This window comes from Haliotis asinina, chromosome 3, assembly GCF_037392515.1.
Source record: "Haliotis asinina isolate JCU_RB_2024 chromosome 3, JCU_Hal_asi_v2, whole genome shotgun sequence".
NCBI classification, from domain to species: Eukaryota; Metazoa; Mollusca; class Gastropoda; order Lepetellida; family Haliotidae; genus Haliotis; species Haliotis asinina.
Window position 1 is genome coordinate 9,177,326 of NC_090282.1, and position 23,170 is coordinate 9,200,495.

General features: G+C 40.0%; 1 protein-coding gene across 1 annotated transcript; it reads left to right on the forward strand.

Annotated features, from left to right (window-relative positions):
- The first annotated feature begins 597 nt into the window (after positions 1-597).
- Positions 598-22,061, forward strand: LOC137277423 (15-hydroxyprostaglandin dehydrogenase [NAD(+)]-like). Its single transcript, XM_067809143.1, has 7 exons — positions 598-690; positions 1,470-1,593; positions 3,843-3,949; positions 5,581-5,671; positions 5,775-5,851; positions 5,941-6,095; positions 21,943-22,061. The coding sequence occupies exons 1-7, from the start codon at positions 598-600 to the stop codon at positions 22,055-22,057; spliced, it is 762 nt and encodes a 253-aa protein (XP_067665244.1). The 3' UTR covers positions 22,058-22,061.
- Positions 22,062-23,170: the final 1,109 nt, after the last annotated feature.

Below are 23,170 nucleotides of genomic sequence, written 5' to 3' on the forward strand. Positions count from 1 at the left end.
AGTTTCATAACTTCAGACTAGTCAAGATTTGTGTCAGGAGTAATTGCTTTATTGCAGGAAAGCAAGAGACCCCTCTAAACCGAGTGATTTATCTCTTCTTGTTGATTCCTACATGGCGATCGTCAAGCCTGTTTGTAAGGGCTCTGCCTTTCTAGGACGTCTTGTTTAAAATGAGCATGTAGAATGGACTATGAATTCTTTGTCAAGGGTCAGCCATAAGAAGAGGGGAATAGTTTTTACGTCATTTTACGTCATCAATATTGTCCAATAGTTGTTTTTCGGCAATTACATTTCTAGTGGTTTCACTCAGCAAGTGATATTATTGCACTGTAATTTCATTTTCGCTCCCCATGAAATGGGTAAAGAATCCATGTGAAGTGAACAGTTGGTGGTATGTTTATTGATGATTACCGAAACTGCATCACCACGCCCCGCAAGCATGTTAATATACATACCGCCTGCGTTTCTTTAGTAATCAACTCCCAATGGTCTGAAATGAATACAATACATATGAACCTGGCGGTGTGTCACCTGTGTAGGGACAGGATACGACACTAGACACTGATCCACCAGCACTCACCAAAGCAGTTGGCAGAGATGTTGTGCGAGGGTAGAGTAGTTCTAATAACAGGCGCTGCCCAGGGACTGGGGAAAGCTATTGCTGAGTCACTTCTAGCCCACGGTGCAAAGGTAAGTGTCTGTGGTGTTATACATATGGCATAGGCGGATCCAGAGGGTCCTCTAGCTAAATTACCATTGAAAATCGGGTGAAAATGAAGTCTGCACCCCACCACCCTTTTTCTCAATATTGTGCATCCTGTCTCCTTTCTCAAAAAGCTAAATCCACCCCTGCATATACAGGTCAACGGGCAAATCTCAAGCGTTTACGCTGATTCGTGTATCTACACCTCACAGAACAGTAACTGACACATACATCTAATGTTTTGTATAGGGCAAATAGTTCTTGACTTTACTTAGAATAACACTGATTCACGTGACTCTAAATTTACATACCACATTCATATAACTGTAATACTGTTGACTGCACCGTGAACCTCGCCCAAATCACTCAAACAGTCACGAATCAAACCCAAACGATCGATACCACAGGGTGACGATTCTGTAGCTCGGAGGAAGCCGTTGAGGTCCCCCGTCAGATGAAACACCTCACCATGCCTGTCAACTCATTCATGGACACTTTGATTAGTATCCCTTGATGATGTAAAGTCATTGTACAAACACCATCTTCAAACCATGTCTGTTTTACAAAGTATCACATAACGCACTGTCATTGCATGTTTTAGTTCACAGGATTACAATCTATCTTTTCATTTTACACCAGGAAAGCAAATGTGGAAAGTGAGGAACGAGGACTTATTTAATGGTAAATCATTTTCAGGTAAATGTATGCATTATTGGCCTAAAGCCTGATATTTGAATACATTCTGTTTGGTTAATTACATTGACAGGTGTGCGTATGCGATATCAACGTAGACGTCGGAGAAGTGACTGTAGCCAGATTACAGCAACAACATGGCCATGACAGGGTGTTCTTCATGAAGTGCGACGTGCTGGAAGAAGCTGATTTGAAAGGTAGATCATCCGGTGGAGAGCCCCTGCAGGTCTCCCTGTAACACAGTGCCTTACTATAAAAGTCTCACCTATGACATGAACAGCTAACCAATTTAGAAATGAAGTAACGACACATTGGCACCAGATAATGTATCTTGTGCCACTTCCCACATACATAACAAGTTAAAAACTAGGCAGCCTTGATTGCAGCCCTTTAAGCCGAACCACGTGGAGATACATTGATGTCAGAGATAAAGAGACAATTAATAGTGTTACACATACACACGTGTGTGTGTGCACTGCATGCTTTTTTGCTCAATATGGACATAGCTTGATTCCTCCATGAAAGACAAGCATTCTTATCCTAAAGATCGGCGCATTGTAAGGAACGACCCACGCTGTCAATGTATGATGACACAAGACGTGGTGTTTGTTGCGAATTTCTGAATATTCAGAACAGACACCAACAGGACGTGAATCTGATTAATGTGGTCTTGATACTCATATGTGTGTGTGTCATTATCGACCCCATCCCTTTGATATAGGTTCATCAAGTTCCTATCCCAGTTCTGTGACACTAGGACGTCCAACCTCAGTGATTTGAAAGCGCTTTATGATGCTACATTTGCTGCTGACCGATGTAGACTGTATGTGGGTGGAGAGTTACGACAATGAGTATAAGAGGCGAATAATCACAATGTAGCTACGTTTGAACGGAATATTCCCTTCGGAATAAAATTTCACGCATGAGTGAGTGAATTAGTATGTTTTTTACGCAGCTTTAAACAATATATAAGCAATATCACGACGGGAACACAAGAATAGGGCTTCACACAATATACCCATGTGAGAAATTGAACCCATGTATTCGGCGTGAGGAGCGAACGCTTTAACCACTAGGGTATCCTACCTCCCTCAAGCATGACCAGCGAATCATGCACGTAAGAGAAGAAGCGTGTGCGTCTCTGACTGATCACAATAAGTGCTGCAGGTTAACTAAGAGCACAACTGCAATGCCACCGAGATAGTGTCTTACTGATCAGAAAACTGGAGAATTATGGGAACGGCAGCTAAAAGACAAAAACAACGTGTCCTCGTTTCATTAACTACATTTCGCAGATTCAAATCTGCTCTTCTTATCAAGAGAGAACTGTGTACCAAACTAGCAGTTTCTACACCTACCGTTAAAATTCCACTCTCTGCACACCGCGTGAAAGAGTGGTGTCCTTTGAAGGGTACGACGCAAACAGCAACCAAAGATTGCACCATGTTTACATGATTTCTGATTTAAAGATGGCAGAAAATGATAAGAGTATTGTTTCCATCTTAGAATATAGGGCCTACATATATTGATCAGGACCCACAACTTTTTATGGTTCTGGGTTTGGCAGCTTTCGTGGTGTGTCATGGTATCTCACAAAACAGGCTAACTGATTTGTGTATTGTTGATGGACACTTGACTAACCACTGATGTGGTGACGCGTCTTCGCGTATTCTCGTTTGCTAGGAACAACGATAGAAACGTTGAACAATGGAAAATCAATCACCCATTACGACCGACGGAAGGCATATGAACATTGGACTGGCGCTGTACGTTACCATAGAGCAGCTTTGGGATGTACTCGAAGAGTAATTGTACACTCCACTAGCCCGCAAAAGTGGTCCTGCTTAAGGAAACTCGCGTGGTGAAATGGTGGGCAATACCATGGGCAACCGTATATCAACAGAATGCCCCAAAGCGTCATGCACGTAATAAACTACGTGATCTACACGATCGATTTGACGTAAACACCTTCGTCGATAGTATATTTAGCATACGTGTGACCATCATGCTGACGACCTTTGGAAGAACTCAAATTTCAGATATGAACGCCTTGTTTCAAGTTTCATTCGTGTCCATACAGGGAACTTTCAAAAGCATGTGTGTCCTCACACATGTTATCCGGATACAGGGGTTTGGACCCGGGCTAGACCATACATGAGCAAACACGTGACTGTACGATGCACCAAATTGTTCGAGTGGTTAGATGACATATCATCGCACCCTGACTCCATGCTCACGATATCAATCACTAGTTTGTCGATCGAGGTCTTCAGCAGTCATCGGTCATGCATATCGAGTGGTGTTTATTGCGGTATTAGATATTAAACAGGCACATTATGGTATCATGGCTGATTCTCGGTACTTCCCATATAGCTAGTATGTTCTGGGGCGTAATGCAACGAATAAATAAAGACAGAGTAACAAAATATGCCACTATCTCTTGCAGGCGTGTTCGATGCTGTGAGAGGGCAATATGGCGGACTGGACATCGTGGTGAATAACGCTGGTATAGCTGACGAGAAGAACTGGTCAAGGATGATAGACATCAATCTGGTAGGGAGTCATGTCACTGAAAACCCGCTAACCCAGGTGGAGCTATTCACGTTGTAACTGTTCGCGTCAACACATGTAACGGATAAACGAAGCATGTAAAGACGAACTAGCCACTACATATGTTGATGTTCTCCGCAGTTGATCTTCAGAGTGGTTCCAGACTTTCCCCTGGTCTCCACACGAAGGCTTTCCTCAGATGACTACTTTTTAACATTTTTAATATTATTTTGTATTTTTTAATATTTGTTTCATTCTTTTATTTCGTGTCTGCTGTTCAACCCAGAGGGTTGCGAGTTTGTTGGTTCTGAGTACATCGTCCATTTAATAAACTGTTTATTGATAACCTCAATAGGGCTGTACAAGGCTCAATTTACGGTAATGAAACCTAGCTGCACCTGGCGCAACAATATGTAATAACCTTCTTATACCAGACAAAAAACAACAAAACACAACGACAAACATCTGCTGCTCTAAATAAAATCATACATAATGTTTGGCATTAATGATTTAGAACATCATTACAACAAAATTATTCTCGATCTGATAAGGTCATTTTATCTTTCCACATGAAATTTCATTTATGAACAGTCATTCAATTATTTGAATCCGACCCGCTGTTCCACGCCAGGTTTCTTCCACAATTGTTGTATAGGGGCGTCTCTATACAATACACAATGAACACGCACTGAGCGTAAAATAGTATGAACACGAGGGTGCATTTTCTAGTTTCAGGGGGCGGTGGGGTAGCCTAGTGGTTAAAACGTAAGCTCCTCACACTTAAGAACCGATTTGGATTCCCCAAATCAGTACATTGTGTGAAGCCAATTTCTGGTGTGCCCCGTCGTGAAACTGCTGGAATATTGCTAAACCCGGTATGCTCATTTTCTCACCTTTGTTTAAGGTTGCACCAGTGCAAGTTCTAAATGATTAAGTTGATCTGTGACAGTATATACTCATGGCTACTCAGACGAGGGATAGCTCTTATTCCTATTACCCAACAGATCGTAACCGGTGTGCGAAATACATGTAGGTTCCAATGTATTTACATCACAGATACATTGTACCTGTAAATACCTCACAATACATCACAAATACACTGCATACACACACTGCATATACACCATGCATACCAGTATACATGATAATATTGTTGAAGTGTTCCTGTTTTCGAATAAATAAATAAATAAATAAATAAATAAATAAATAAATAAATAAATAAATAAATAAATAAATAAATAAATAAAGCAAAACAAAACAACAAAAAACAAAGGAACAAAGCTAGAAAGAAAGAGAGGAAAAAGGTGAAGAGGAAATAGGTGAAAAAATGTTCTCAAATCAGGTATACAAAGCATATAGAGATACATGCGAGCAGATGTTCATACTTTGTTAGTGCGCATCAATGTGTGATGGTGGCTAAAGAGAAACAGAGAATAATGTTTATTCTATTTAAGCTTTCTTTTTAATTGCATTTTGAACAGAGTTCGCATCGATGGGTGTAGTTTTGTAAAAGTAAGACATGCTATGTGACCTCATTTTACGTTTATTAGATTTTTATTTCACGTTTGATAAATCGGTTTATGCCAACGCTAACACTATCCTTGCAATATAATCAATGGATTTTCCTTTTCCAGAAGTCTGTTATCCGTGGTACCCTCCTGGCCGTAGACGTCATGAGTGCAGCAGGTAAAGGCGGACTTGTAGTCAACTTGGCTTCCCTGGCAGGTACTAGTATTAAGAATATATATTGTCTGTATTTCTTAATCATTCGTGATACGCAGGAACACAAGTAATATCTGAAGCTCTCTTACTTGCTTGCTACTTACAGGGATGGAGGCCACCTACCATCTGCCAGTATATGGGGCTTCCAAACACGCTGTAATCTCATTCACTCAGAGTTGCGCTGTGAGTATATTAGCTAGTTTTCTGTCATCCATATGACATATGCTTTCAAGATGGTGATACGTCTTGGAATATCATTTTTCTGTTGGCAGAAGAACCCGCACTACAAACATGCTAACCTAAGGTTCGCTTGTGTATGTCCCGCCTTCGCAGATACCGCCATCTTGCCTCAAAGTGACCTTGACCCACGCTTTCCCTTCCCAAAACAGGAAATGCAGGCCCTTGTTGACGTATTTGGTGTAATGAAGTGAGTAAACGTTTCACCAGAAATACAGAGACTTTGAGTTTATATCAGTATTGTCAGTGATCATGTGCTTGTTAATACAACGCTTCACTGATTCCGCTAATTATCCACATTGACATGTTGCATATATTCCTCCAAATGTATGTGTCTTATCTATCAATCGATGCTTTAATGTCATTGGGCCAAAGCATACATTATACGCTGTTCAATGGTCACGAGGGGTTGATGTACCTTCGATGTTAAACATCGATAGAACATCATCCCATGGGCCCCGAGGGACCAGTGAACAACATATTATCTTACCGAACACCTTAGAAAGGCAAATTTTGAATTGCTTGAAGCATGGGTACAATTCCTCTTTGTGACCATTGCTAGATTTTGAAGTCAAGAAAAATAGATTTAGAGTTGATTCCCTTCCATTGATTTGTATTCGCAAGTCATCGGCAATTTCCCTACATCACACGTGATTCAATGTTATTCGAGATAAAAAATTACTTCCAGGAGGTACCAAATGAGTTCCCAGCGGGGTACATAGAAAATGTTTCTCGCTTGTAAGCATGGTACTTTGACAATAATAGAAGAGTGCCAATCATAAAACGACATTTGTGTGAGAGGGAAGATAAGACCTGATGTTATATAATAGGCACATTAATAAACTGTGCATACAAAACTTTAAAATCTAATAGACACATAATATAAGGATTTAAAATCAGTGATTAGTGACATGAAATCCAACATGCATGCACATGTCACGTTCCGTGACGTCAGTGGTTTCGTCCTTGAGATGTGCAATATGTTGCACGAGCATTCCTGGAAAGAGCAACAGAACAAATGAATGCCACACAAGACTGCCACTTTGGAAAGCTCAACCCCTGCCCTTGTGATCGTTTAAAAACTTAAACGGCTATTGAAACGAATAGTATGCCAAATCTAACGTCAAGTGGCTGTACATTTCCACTGCCACCGAACACCATTTCTGCAGTGGTGAGACGCTACCAGAACACAAATGACGTCATCGATCGGCCATGTTCTGGACGTCCACGTGTACCAATGCCAAGACAGGACATATGGATAAGGCTGATCCATCTTTGCCAAAGGTTTCAGACGGCAGTGATGACTATCTGGACCATCCCAGGATTTCGCCATATTCACCCCAACACAGTTTGACAACGTTTACGTCTTCACGGGATCAGACCACGACGTCCCGCCATACGACCTATCCTGACACGTCCGCAGATCCTTGTTTAGGTGGAGAAATGTTGTTTTTGCAGATGAGTCCAGGTCCACTATTTCCCATAGTGAGGGGCGTCAACGTGCCTATAGACGAGTGGGAGAACTTTTTGTACAGGCTGGTGTCTTGGAGAGGAATCGCTTTGGTGGTGGTTCCATGATGATTCAGCCAAAGAACTCCTTTGGTGATTGTTCAGGGCAACTTAACTCGAGTGAACTACAGTGATCAGATTCCTCGACCTGTGGCAATTCTTTCTCTGCAACGTCATGGCCCTGGGTTAACATTCCAACTGGACAATGTTCGCCCTCGTACGGCAAGGGTAGCTATGAATTTCTTGCAACATCACAACGTTGACTTACTGCCCTCGCCCGCAAATTCACCAGATCTCTCCCTGATGGAGCATGTTTGGGACGAGATGGATCGACGTCTATGCCGTTTTCCTCATCCGCCATATAACGTCATTGGCCTTGTAACAGAACTTGAGTGAATCTGGCGTAACATCCCACAAGCCTTCCTTGCCTGGGATCAGTAGTATAAACAATGGTGGTTCTGGCTCAACCTATATAATCCATAATATAATAAGCTATCCTTCCCTCACCCATCTTGATTTATAAACCCCATAACGGGACCACTTTTCATCTTCCATGTAAAAGTTTACGATTAGTGATAAAAAGGCACTATGAGTGGTTCTGGATCACACTATATAACTCATAATATATATAAGATCAATTTAAATATTCATTATCAGTGCCCTTCTCTTCTTTTTCATCATTTAATAATTCATCTAAACTATCTTTATGTTTTTCTTCACCCTTTTCTACAATCGCAGTTTGTAACTTAACACCAAGTGAAGTACCAGTACTATTAATACATAAAGAACTAACATCAACCACCCCTGAATATTTTGACCCTTTAACAAGAAGTCTATGAATATTATTCTGATCAGGGTCTTTATCATTTTCCCTTAATGGATAATAACCAGTTATTTTACGATTTATAATAATTGGTTTACTTTTATCGTATAATTTTACCCAATCAGCAATTTGAGATGAATTAGGTAATTCATGTATTTTAATTCTTAAAGTAGGATTATCTAAAGGGGTGCCATTTGTAACAGTTGTTTGAATTTGTGTGAAAAGTTGACCATTATAAATTTTTATTCCATTTTGTGGTAAAACAGTATCTTTTTCTTTGTGTGGAAAATCTAAAGTTTTATCTATCACCTGTTTTGTGAGTTCTTTTCTGACTGCCCTAGAAATGTATGAAATAGCTTTAAATAATGAAGACTCACGTGGTTTTTCATCTGAATCTGGAATTTTGTGTGCTTTTGTTATTGAGATAGTCAAACCATAAAGTCTGTCATTTTTAGGTAAAATTCTGTTCGCTTGAATTTCATTTTTGAACCCAAGTCTGAGTAGTTTATTTTCGAAATAAATTTTTACGTAACTTGTGTCATTCCTTGTTATTGCTCTATCCCAATCAAACGTTAATAAGTCAGATAAAGTATGATTTTCAATTGCTTTTTCACAAGCGGTAACAAAATTGTCTACGTGTGTTGTCATGGTATACTAATTAAAAACATAAAAGACTAAATGTGAATTTATAGGTAACGAACAATACACAGGTGAACTGTGGGCGCTGAGACCTTCGAACTTATAGCATGAGACTACACAATCAACCATTCAGAGAATTGTTTCACACATATTGTACTCGCTGTGCATGCAACGTGTTTACAGTGAATGAATTAAGAAAACAAGCACCTGAACGTGGTTTTCGTGGTTATTCTCGCACGAGGAAACATGAGTTATTAGATTTGTTAGGTTTGAAGTATCAAAAGACACTTACTATGAAAGAGCTCAAAAAACAAGCTCGTGAATGAGGAATGCGGTGTTATTCTCATATGAGGAAATCTGAGCTCATTGAATTACTGCAGGAGCAAAAACCTTTAGAATTACAATTCACGTCCACTGAGCATGCTGTAGGAAAATATTTGAGAGGTTGGAAGATGGAAATTCAATGAAACATAGACGTTGAAGATATAAAACAATTGGTACCTGATAAAGTAAACCAAAAAATGAAAGATTTGAGAAGCATTAAGTTTCAACTCACATTAAAGATGACACTTGAAAAACAACAGGCAAATGAAGCAGCTGAATACACCAATGTTTACTTCAGAGGTAATCAAGAAGTTACAATGCAACCTGACACTATCAACTCTTCTATTGACAGATCATTTGAGAAAATACCAGAAACACTAGAAAGTTACACTAACAGGGGGTCTGGTTGGGTTGTTGATAAAATTAGCATGGTTTACCTGGACATGGGAAACTATGTACTGTTGAGAAGTGGAAAGTCCTTACCATTGCCTGAGTATTTTAAGAAAAAACATGCTATGGTTAAGGTTAAGAACCCTGGTGACAATTGTATCAGGATAGCGATAAGATCAGCTAAATTTCCAGCTAAAATAAATTCTGACAGACGTTCTAGTTACCCAGAAGATGGTATAGATGAACCCATCCCTATCTCTCAGGTCCCAAAAGTAGAAAAACAAAATCCAGACTTAGCTATAAACGTATTCAAACACGAAGGTAAAAACGTAGCAGTACACAGGATAAGTCCTTTAATGTATAAGGATGATCATAAAATAATTAACATATTTATGACACAACAAGGTGAAAGATATCACTATACATGGATAAAGAATTTTAGCTGACTGTTGTATAATCAATCAAAACACGGAGGAAAGAAACACTTTTGTGAAAGGTGCCTTCACAGGTTTTCTAGGTCAGATCTACTTGATGATCTAGGGATGATTTCCTAGATGTAGGGGAGAAAGCCGTACGAATAGATATGCCAAAAGAAAATAATAATATTTAAGAATTTACTAACCACAAAAATAAAATGCCAGTACCAGATAATATTTATGCTGACTTCGAATCTATCATTAAACCAATTAATACAGTAGCACAATCCCCTGATAAAAGTTTCACTCAAAAAGTACAGGATTACAAAGCATGTGCGTTTGGATATGTGGTTGTACATTGCGATGGTCAAACTAACCCTCCCGTTATTTATAGAGGACCAGGTGCAGCTGAAGAATTTCCGAAATGTTTACAACAAGAAGAGAAAAAAATTACGAAAAAATTATACAACAAAATTCCAATGTGTATGATGCAAGAAGATAGGAAAACCCACAATAAAAGCACACATTGTCATGTTTGTTGTAAACCTCTGAATGGCGATTCAGTTAGAGATCACTGTCATATTACAGGTAAATACAGAGGTGCAGCTCTAAGGATAAATCCGAAACTTATTCACATTCCAGTCGTATTTCACAATTTACGTGGGTATGATTCACACTTGATCATGCAAGCTATTTCAAAGGTCAAAGGTACCATATCATGTATCCCAAACAATATGGAAAGATATATATCCTTTTCACTAAACAGGTTGAGGTTCATAGATAGTATTCAGTTTCTATTTTCTTCTCTAGGCAGTTTGGTCAACGCAAATAACCCAAACGACTTGGCTATAAGTAATCGGTACACAGAAGAGAACTAGATGTTTTGCTGTTACGTAAGGGAATCTACCCGTATGAATATATGGATGACTGGTCTAAGTTTATGGAAACACAATGACCTCCAATTGATCGATTCTACAGTAAGCTTTCTGATGTGTCTGTTTCACAAGATGATTATGAACACGCTAAAATCGTATGGGAAAAACTAAACTGTAAGAATATGGGTGATTACCATGATTTATATTTGAAAATAGATGTGCTATTGTTAGCTGATGTTTTTGAGATATTTAGAAAAATGTGTTTGAAACAATATGAGTTGGATCCAGCATGGTATTATTCAAGTCCTGGACTATCGTGGGATGCTTTACTGAAGAAAACCGGTATTGAATTAGAATTACTTACTGATTACGACATGCATCTGTTTACTGAGAAAGGATTACGTGGTGGTATTTCCATGGTATTAAAACGTTATGCTAAGGCTAATAACAAGTATGTAACAGGATACAACCCTAATAAACCTTCAAACCACCTACTATACCTCGATGCTAACAACCTGTATGGCTGGGCTATGAGTCAATATCTACTTACTGGTGGATCTGAATGGTGTGGGGCTTTACCCCATGGAGATGGTATGCGTATTCCCCCACTGGTTATATTTTTTAAGTTGACTTACAATACCCGGAGGAATTACATAGATCTCACAACAGCTACCCCCTAGCTCCTGAAAGGTGGAGAGTTAACCAAGACTGGATGTCTGAGTATCAACATAACGTGATGAATGGACCACTAGCAAATGTAGAAAACCTTGTACCTAATTGGATGAAAAAAAACCCAAAGTATATCGTTCACTACAGTAATTTACAACTGTATTTATCTCTGGGTATGAAGCTTACTAAAGCACATAGAATACTGAAGTTTAATCAGAGCCCTTGGGTGGAACCCTATATTAGAATGAACACAGATTTGAGAAGGATAGCTACTAACGACTTTGAGAGAAACCTGTACAAACTCATGAACACCTCTGTATTCGGAAAAAAACGATGGAGAATTTAAGAAAACGAGTTAATGTCAAGCTAGTCCGGTCAAGCGAGGAAGACAAGCTCAGGAAAGTACTATTTTCGATGATGACTTGGCAGCTATACATATGAAAAAGAGCCACATAAAACTTAATCGCCCTGTTTATGTTGGGATGAGTATTTTAGACTTATCCAAACATCTGATGTATGACTTCTACTACAACGAGTTAAAGAAGCAGTATGGAGATAGATGTGATACGGATACGGATTCACTTTTGATGGAGATTCAAACAGAGGATGTAGATGAGGATATGAATACCAATATAAACCTGTATGATACCAGTGACTACCCGAGAGACCATCCTATGTACAGCCAAGTCAACAAAAAGGTCTTAGGTAAGATGAAGGAGGAATGTGCAGGCACACCAATCGCTGAATACGTCTGATTGAGACCTAGATTCTATCAAGAAAGCAGACGATGCTGAAATAAGGAAGGCTAAAGGTGTGAAAAAGGATGTGGTAAAACGACATATTAAGCATACCATATACAAACAGGCTCTATTTGAGAAGAAAACGTTTAAACACCAAATGAATACACTTCGTAGTGATGGGCATAAGATGCACTGGTTGACTTTAAATAAGACGTCTCTATCACCAATGGAAACAAAACGATGGATAGCCTCCAATGGTATTAATACCTACGCTTACGGACACTCCTTGATCTCTGGGGGTCTCCCCCACTAAATGTTTAAATAACATATATATAATGGAGAAAATTTACTACAACCCACGAGGATATTGGAAAGGAGCAGACGCTATTAAAAAATTATCTAAAGCCGCATGTGTTTCGGAAGAAAATGCAAAAGCCTGGTTACAGAAACAAGCCATATGTCAAGTTTACTTACCAGCACCGAGATATATACCCCGGAGAAAATTCGGTTTTCATATACCTAATCAAGTTCACCAGGCTGACTTGTTCTTTCTTCCACATGACACGGTCAGAGGTAAAACCTACAAGTACGCCCTGACAGCTGAAGATGTAGCCAGCTGATATAAGGAAGCCGAACCCTTGACCGCGAAGGATGCAACTCAAGTAGCCCGCGGGTTCGAACGCATACACAAATGCAGTCCGCTGACATGGCCCTCGGAGTATGAAATCCGTTGTATCAGAGGCAGGAGCACCCCATAAAAAAAGAATAAAAAAAATTCCAGATCACGCAATTGTTAGATATTTATAGCAACCAGGTGAATACGAGGGAGACACCCGTAAACGTGCTACAGATCCTATGTGGTCTATGTAAATGTATAATATCGATAGAGTGGAAGTTAAAGATGGTGAACCTAACCTGTACTTCTCGCAAAATGGGCCGCGCAGAGGAATTACAAATCATCCCACAGGAATGAAAAGAATATATGTCCTCATTTTTTACGCATAATATTTTGTGTAATTAGTCTATTTGTTTAACGATTAACACTGTTATTGCTATCCCCAGTACCGCGACTACCAACTCACGATCTTTCTGCCCCTCTGAAGGAGTGTAATACTGAGAAATCGTTGGTTCTTTACCTAATGGTTCTAGTTGTTGACCCCTTAACACGTAGTATTCTTTCATAACTTGATCGACATCCTTAAAAGTTCTAACAGAATGATTTTCGAGCTGGAGTTGAGAATTGATAAAATCTAGTCTCTTCATTCGCCTCATAGCATATTCAGCCTGTGCGGCCTGTAGTTTTTCTACGACTATATCATGTCGTTTTCGTTCCGCTTCTACCTCAGCCGCGTTTGACCCTCCAAATTGTGAAAATAGAAAATTGCACCCAGAAAATGCTAGTGCATTCACAAGAGCCCCACCAGCTATCATTGCTACTGAAGCCATATTATATTTAATACTTTAAAATATTTTCAGCTATAATACCTTGCTTTACCAAACGTCCCTAGTGGCCATCGCCATACCAATATTCATAGTAAGCATAAAGATATCATGCAGATCGAAGTCGAGTTTTATAGTCGGTTGTTTTATAATCATTTTAGTCAACCGAGCGTATTCTACGGTTAAACTGGAAACCACTAATGCATGGTATGCATCGTTAACGAATGTTCTTCCCTCAGACATAATCTATATTAAGGAAAATATATAATTTGAACATAATATGAGGGTCGATAATGGGACTTGCAGTCGACTGTCCGTAAATCCATTGCAAAGACGACATTTCATGTTCACATTTTGATTAAGAATCACATTCTGGCGATTGCGTGTGGGAAGTGACTGGTCTTGAGCAGCAAAAAGGAAGCCCTCAGTTTCACATTTGAGACCAGCCGACTTCATCCAGGCGAAGGAGTCAGTTGGATTGCTGTTCTGTTCCACGCACTGCATGTACACACGATGCAATGGCTTCTCAGACAGCTTCTCCACAAAGGAGATTTCGTAAAGGAGTGAGTGAGTGAGTTTAGTTTTACGCTGCACTCAGCAATATCCCAGCTATATGGCGGCGGTCTGTAAATAATCGAGTCTGGACTAGACACTCCAGTGATCAACAACATGGGCATTGCTTTGGGAACCAATGACACGTGTCAACCAAGTCAGCGAACCTGACCACCCGATCCCGTTAGTCGCCTCTTACGACAAGCATAGTCGCCTTTTATGGCAAGCATGGGTTGCTGAAGGCCTATTTTACCCCGGGACCTTCACGGGTGATTTGGGAAAGGACTTCACCTGGTTTACTCCCATCGTTGTACCGTCCAGCAGTACATCACCATGAGCAAAATCAACTTCACATTTCAGATTGTGTCCAGCAACCTTAGCACGCTTAAAATAGCTGTGGAATTCCTTGCTTTCATCGTGAGTCTTCACATGCATCACCAGATGATAAATAAGCAAGTGCAAAAGTACACAATAAAATTCCGTCATGAATAGCCTCCACATTAATCAAACCCCGACCTCCAGAATTGATTGGCATGTATAAACGTTTAAGAGAGGAACGATGGTGGTGTGCTCTGTTATCAGACATGATCCTTCTGTTCAGGCGGTCAAGATCCTGGATGTCTTGTTTTGTCCAATCAACTACTCCAAAGGAATAGGAGAGGACTGGCACAGCACAGGTATTGGTGGCTTTGACTTTGTTTCGAGCTTTTAGCTCAGAGCTCCAGATTTTCTTTAATCGAGATTTATACTCGGCCCGAAGTTTATCTTGAATCTGGGCATTCTGGAACTTGTCTCGAACTTGCATTCCAAGATAGGTGTATGCCTGATCATCCACGAGATGGTTACCTTGCCACGTTTCAAATGAAGAGTATTACATTTGTAGAGTCCTGTCATGCCAATATCACTAGAAAAGGCCTCGACAAGGAGAACCTGTTGTTTCAAATTGGTCTCTCCCTTGGCAAGGAGTTCGATGTCATCCATGTAGAGGAGATGAGTAAGAGGTGTTATTAATAAGAGGTATTATTATTATTGTTGTTATTATATTTTCTTTTATCAAATTTACAATGCTTTGCCGTGATGACTGCTGCCGTCATTGGGGCTAGATACATACCGTATTTGTGATACAAAGCACAACTGATATAGCTCAAGGCATTATCGATAAACGGGTCCTTCTCAAAGTCCTCCCACAAATAGAGTCGACGTTCTGGTGGTATTGGTAAAAAGTGCGACGCTATGCCGGAAAAATCTGGGTAATAGTAGAACCTATCACTTTTGTCATCTCAGCCCCGAGTTGCGCCTCATACCTAGCGTATAATGTATTGATTTCCTCATCTGGCATTTTCTGAATTTTATCAGCAGTGATGTTATCTCCTAAATATTGTTTTCCCTTACCACCCATGACTGGTGTTACCAGTCTGTCTCGTTGTTTGTTGTCCTTTGGTTCATCTGAAACTAATATCTGTTCTAGTAATTCATCACACTCCATTTTATAATATAGTAATCTAGTTTTTATTTTTAAAAAATAATAACCAACATACACTAAATACAAAGAGATAAAGGTTAGGTTACACCCGACTAGAACTTCAAAAAACCGACATGTATACTAGAATTTACTAAAATTTACTAAAACGTTACTAAATATTACTAACACATTACTAAAAATTGCTAAAACATTACTAAAATTTAATAAAACAAAGGCCGCCCGCTCGGTAATTACTAACATTACTAACCAAAGCTGGCCGCAGGTCACTGCTAGGTCATTACTTGGTAATCCACTGGTTGGTCGGTTTACAACACGAGCTTGGCATGTTTAGTTTCAGCGAGCTGTTTCTTCACCCGATCCTGTTCTGTTTTACTCATAACATCATTCTCTCTCAAACACTCCTCGAACGAATCCCTGTCCATGCAGTGAAATAATGCTACCCATCGCGTCTGCTCCCTCAAATCTTTCAACACTGAGTTGAATGTTTGTGTCAGCACCCAGATGCTGTGATTTGCACGACGGCCTGAAAATGTTAGGTACGATAGCATGTCTCTCTTTTTTGTTATCTCTTTATCAGCGCTACAGTCATCCAGTATGAACAACGTCTGTATTCCTTAAATTGGTTGTGAATTTTTTTAAACACTCTTGCAAACGTGTACCCGGGTCGACTTTATGCACGTCTGTGTCTGTCATTACCCAAGATCTATCTTTGTAAGTCTTGTTCATGTTTATAGTAGGACATAATATAACTATTTTATCAAATATGTTTTTATAGTGCCCCTCCAACAAATTCAGTACAAAACGGTCTTCCCACAACCAGTCTGCCCACATATTATGGCGCAGTGTGGAGTACATGGTAAATTAATAGTGGGGAATACCCCAACTGAAGTTTTACAAACAGCCGACCGCAGGTCAGTAGACAGCTTGCACGGATCTTACATTGTCTATATTAAGTTGCTCGTCCATAATTACATAATTTTAATTTACCAGATTGTTGAGCCTTCTTCGTTATTTGAATTGTTATCCCCTTGCTTCCGTTGTCGATGCGACGACAGCTACCGTGTACAGTGTTATCATCCGTCGATCTCAAATCCAACCATAACGCATACTTTGTGGATAAGGAATCACCGATATTCACGGAGTATAGATCCAGGTCACTTGCCACGTTGTCGACTATTGAGTTTCGTTTTATCCTTGGTAACTTCTTTATTTCACCCCACTGCTGGTATGCTCTCATTCCATGGCTACATAACTGATTAGGCACTCCCTCTATAGTCACTTCTACTTTGGTGATCTCTGGGTTTCTCGCTGTCTCTTTTGAATGGTTCGTATTCCTCCACGGGTACGATTATAATACTTTTCATCGATCGAGCTGGAACGTTCATGTTTAAATTCCATACCGTGTCCCTCTTATCGAGTCTTATCTTTGTCTCAGTGTCCTATCGTAGAGGATGGTCATTTTTCCAGAGTACTGGTTTCGAATCTGCCTGGCAAGATCCGGACTGGTCACTTTATCGAACTCTAACGATATGTTGTTTATCTCATAACTACTCTCGTAATTACTATCATTATTGTTTTGTAAACGCACGACTTTGCTGTAATCATTGAACGTGAGTTCGTATTCCAACCTGTCACCTAATGCGGATTGGTAAAACGGTGCATGCCCAGTTAACAACTCAAAGTCTAGTGGGATACAAAATCTGTTATCATACGCTTCATAAATTGCTTGTTCACTAACCGATATTTTACCTAACTCTTCTGCCGTGAAAACATACCCGATACGTAACCTATTCGATGTTTTGTTACCGAGTCCCTGATACGCACCATTATCGCGTTCACTCTTACTTTTCCATAGGTCTGTGTAACAGTAATACACATCGCTATCGTCTATATAGGGTTAGGGTTAGGGTTCTAAGCACCTCGTTACCGCTAATTTTTATGGTGGTTTTCTTAACTATAGCACGACCCACATTATTCACGAGTTCAGGTCTGTTATTTTCTGAAATCAACGTGATATTAAACGCTAATCGTGCCGTCCCTGGTACTATGACATCGTTCTCATCCAAGTTTGGGAATCTAACCACAAGTAATTGGCTCTGGTCTATCTTGCTGTGATTATTTGTAATAGTAAGCGACTGACGCACGGCTTTGATACCTAGTGGTTCTCTTAATCTTGGGAAAGGATTTAACTTTCTACCGTATGACATTATTATATATTTATATTAATATAATATAATTTCAAAAATATGGACGATTTTGAAATGGATGATTTTAGAGCTACTGCTCCTCCTGATGTTGATTACGATGAAGATACTTCGTTTACTAGTTAGTTATTGAGTAACCAACTATTAAAAACAACAGTAGATGATTATTACGATGGATTAAAAACGACAAAAACTACGCCGAGTCCCAGGGTTGAGACTATTCGAATTTTACAATAGATCATAGGGGCATTCTACGTCTTAAGGATAACCCAGAGATTGATATCATTAACAGACGCAATAGAAAACCACTTGCCTTATCAACTCTAGCCAGTCGCCATGGTACCAATTTTATCGGAGGAAGCATCGGACAGTATTGACAAACTGTTGAGTAAACATTGGGATAAACCATTACCGGGATTTGAATTTCCAATGAGGGAACTATGCGGCCTAGACGAAGCCTTGAAACACGTACGCGGAGAACTCGTGAACAACAAGGGGAAACTGAACGAACTAGACAAGCACATAGCTAGTGAAAAAGTTAAACTCAGGGAAACGGAAGACGATGATATGAAGCGTCGTATCAGGGAACGAATTAGTAATTAAGAAGACGAGAGACGTACCCGATTAGAATCTGCCTCCTCGAATCGTGAACAGCTTAGAACTCAGATCAGCCGTATCCCGGAAACCATCGATAGAATACTGAACGAGGATACAACATTAGCCGACAGGATTAAATTTTTGTTCCGTGAGCAAGGTATCACGATTGTCAGCGTTCCGACAGCATTAAGTTTCATTATATCAACTATTGTAGTATCTGTTACTGGTGGGGGTTCCCCCAGTGGGACTACCCTACACCCAACACCGAGTGGTGGTGACGTCAAAGACTGGATGAAAAAACCCATCTCAAATCGCTCGGGGAAACCCTGGCTAAACTCGCTGGTAAGGCGCAGAAGCTCTGCCCGGTATAGTAGGTAGTATTGTATCGTGGTTGCTCACCACACTGGGTAAAACCGTCACGTTGCTAAGTCAAAATCTGTGGGCATTCATCGTCGCCGTGGGTTGTCTGGTGTACGTTACAGCTAAGGAATTTTTAACCAAATAAGACACAAGCCGATAACGATACCTCCGACAACTAACGCTGTTTTACTGTCTACATGCTACTGATTGAACGCCTGCACGGTGGGGGTTACTGTGGGGGATACCTCTGGTTTAACCCTTGGCTCTGGCGGTGATGTCACTATACCCGTTTCACCAATATGCGTTGATGGTTGCACGTCAGTCGTGGGAGACGTTGATGTAGGTATTAGCACCCAGTTTTTGATCGGCCGTGGCGATGATTATTTCATTGTTGTATCCCGTTATTTTATTGATTCTCAGACGCATATCACTCGGAGTCATGTATAATCCCACACCGAACACGTAGTCGACTTTTGACCTGGCATATTGCAAAGTGTTTTGATGTCGTTTTATTGCACTAGGTAGATCTACCGGTGATACTATCGCATCCTCAATATTAACCACGAATTGTTTCTGCGCGTCGTAAGTGGTTCCATTACCTATGATACTGGAGCGCGTCTGTGATTGTGCCCCGAGAAGAGCCCACACGTATGTTCTAATCGAATCGTTTAAACGGATAATACCAGCGCGAGTGTATCCTTTCCATGTATCCAGCATAAATATTTTCCAGTCATCTTCCGAACCGGCATGCTGCTCCACTTTTTGAATAGTGAAAGCAACATCGCCTTTAAAATTCATACAATCATCTCTCCATTTATTACTTGACAGAGCAAAGTCCTGTCTAGGTATACCTCGTTTCACTAAATTATCGATGGCATCTTTAACAGGTTTTGGTCCATATTTGGTAGGTTTGGGAACGATATCATCTAAGGCATGGAAAACATTTTCTGTACTAATCATTTTTCGTTTCATAAAGTTTGTTAGTAAATCTTTTTTAAATGTTTTTACTGACAGCCCATCGCTGTTAGGAATTCCTAAACCATGGTTTATACCTGGTAAACACCAATCGGTCTTAGGGTCAATTCCGAATTCATTACAAATCCTTTCGTAAGCACGTCTATCATACGGGTTGTTCGTTACATTCCACGCCTTATCCTGTGGAAGTGGAGCGCTGATCTCTTTGAGGATGCACCTAATCTGGTAGTATACATGAAACGTGAAAACTGATTTACTCAAGGCATCAGGCCTAGTGTCTGTCAACGTCAGACCACACCCAGTCGTAGCGCACCATATCGCGAAATTGAGTTGGTTCTGCCAAACCTGCATCGGGTTATTGAACCATACGTGGACAGATTTCTCATCAGTAACTATTAGTTTATACTTTCCAAACACATCTACAAACTGGGGTTTAAAATACGAACCATCTACACCAAGTAAAATTTTCATGTGTGTGAAGTCAGAGGCATTTATATTATCATTTTTTGGATAACGTACGTCGGGTTTATACATATTATTATTATATAATATACAAATATAATAATATGTACATTACTCTTCCGGATATAAAGAGCGGTGAGGCAGTTCAACTTACACACGCTATTGATAACACATCTGAGCAACTAGAAATAGCACTATGTGATATAACCTGCTACCCACGATGGACAAACATTAATAAAAATAATGATAAGATGTTTATTAATGGAGACAGACACTTAATAACCGATGGATACTACAGCGTATGTTCTCTCAACGATGAAAGTTTTAAACCCTTAGGGGCTGAACTTAAAATAAATGACTCAAACGGAACACTGGTGTTGATTAACAACAGTGTAAACAAACGGAGACTAGGCCGACCATTGGCGAATATACTAGGGCTACCATCAGAAGAAATAAAGCCTAATGTTACCGTCGCTGGTAGGAAATTACCAGAGCTAGTTCCATACCGCGAGCTGTATGGTCATCTCGATCAGCTTAGCACAACGGGTAATATAAAACATGAAAACCCTTCCACATTGTTGAGGGCTGCCTCAGACGAAGAGTTTCGTTTGATCCTAAGTGAACTAGAAAAATACAATAAAATGAAAGAAGATATTAGGTCAAAGATTAACAAAAAAGTTCTGCAATAAAGGAGGACGAGAAAAAAATATATAAAACTAGGGATACAACAAGCCCAACAAACATTTATTACAAAAAACAACGACATAATAGAAGATACACGTTAAACTGTTACGCTGAAGTCAATATTTTAAATTGATCTTATATATATCATGAGTTATATAGGGTGATCTAGAACCACTCATAGTGCCATTTATCACTAATCGTAAACTTTTACATGGAAGATGAAAACTGGTCCTTATATGAGGTTTATAAATTAAGATGGATGAGGGTAGGAAAGGTTATTATATTATGGATTATATAGGTTGAGCCAGAACCACCATTGTTTACTGAATCTATGCGTCCATCAATGGACTGCTGTTCTCAATACAGATGGTGGACATCCCCGTTATTGAGCATACGACGTTGTCGTTTGACCCCTGTCCCACTTGTGGACTCGTGACGCCATTGTGAATGACTTTTCAGCTGAAATGTTCCCGACTTGTTATGGTCTCATGATCCCCCCATTAAACTGTATATGTACCTTTCACAATGTTATTGTACCTAGCAACTAGGATCATGTTTTGAGAATGCACAGTTTCCTTATGTGGCTAGTATATTATCTGAAAGTGGGTATACCATGGATTCATACTGGTTACTTTACCGCCGTGCTATACTCGGGAAGTGCAATCTCAAATGTAATACACGTTGCATTTGACAGCTCTTGCAGTTCCATTGTGTATTCAGCAGGACATGATGGTGCAACCAGTCCTGTATGTTTGACGGATTTGATCACGGTAGTTGTCTCTCTGCTTCTCGTGAATCCTCCTCACGATACATTTAGTCTGAAAGAACTACGAGAGTTAAACGTGCCGCTGGAAGATTGCATCGCATGTGAACCTTTGTTCGTATTTGTTGACAGCCCGAGGAAAGTTGGTGAGGCGTTTCTGGAACTACTCCGAGAGGAATGTCTCGATGGCGCTCTCGTCACGGTCAGCGAGAAGTTCGGCACACAAGTTAAGAAATGGAAGCGTTAAACACAACCCTCTCTCTGCCGGTTGCGAGTTCCAGGATGTACTTTATATCACAAGAAGAAAAATGTGTACACGGTGTTTGAATAACCAGTTCAGAAGTCTCTTTTATATATTTGTTGATTACTTTGTTTATGCTTTCAACGCCACTGTTAAAAGAACGTGGCTCTGTGGTGGTGGCCTGTTAATAATCATAAAAATACTTCATGTGAATACTTAAACCCACAACGTTGATGTCAAACCAAAGCATTAAAACAGTGAGTGAATGAGTTCGGTTTTACGCCGCTTTTAGCAATATTCCGACAAGTTGTGGTTTGAGCACTTAACATGGAAAAAATGCCGACACACAGCTACGTACGCTTGCTGTACAAATGGAAAGAGTGATAAAACATTGTAAAAGATGTTGGTTGTCATTCATCGACTATTAGCCGACTGTGCAGACAAAAAGGCGTTAAGGACGGCTACGAGTGATATAGCCCTTTGCAGAATCCCGAAACTTCATCCTTTCATGTTACATGGCGTGTTAAGAACAGAGTTGTTTTCACATTGTTCGTTTTTATATTGTCCACAAATCATCTGAAAATGCCAATAATCACCACTTTACTTGGCCAGGCATAGCAGACGTCAGTTGTTTCTACTTACAGAGCACAAAGCATCATGACTAGTTTGTTGTGAAGCTGGAAGTTACTGGAACTTAGAACATTTGGAAAGTCAATTTCATTTGGTCATGACTAACAGTCGAATTCATTTCTAGCACCGCAAGACACTGCATATACATAACGGAATATCTTGGAGTTAATAGCTTTTGACAGGGGTTCATTGATGGCATGGGTGTGCCTCTCACGTGACTGCAAACCTTCTGGCGATGGCCACATTTACATCACGGACATCCTAGACAGGGTTGTTGTGCCACATTCTGATATGTATCATCTGTGAACAAGTCCAGTCTTCATGGACCCCACACCGTCAACGAGCCGTTGTTGATTTCTTAACGGCCCACTCCACCCTGGTCCGCCAGGAGTTTCTCAGTCCAAAAGAGCATGTGTGGACATTGTGGGATGCAGAATACGCCAGTGATCCCCCAGAACCGAGATATATATGATATAGTTGGGCTGTCGT

Bases quoted from the DNA above. Each gene is read 5' to 3' on its own strand.
- LOC137277423 (XM_067809143.1), top strand. From the start codon at position 598: ATGTTGTGCGAGGGTAGAGTAGTTCTAATAACAGGCGCTGCCCAGGGA. The intron at 691-1,469 runs GTAAGTGTCTGT...TTACATTGACAG, and splicing joins TTCTAGCCCACGGTGCAAAG to GTGTGCGTATGCGATATCAA. The intron at 6,096-21,942 runs GTGAGTAAACGT...ATTTGTTGACAG, and splicing joins GACGTATTTGGTGTAATGAA to CCCGAGGAAAGTTGGTGAGG.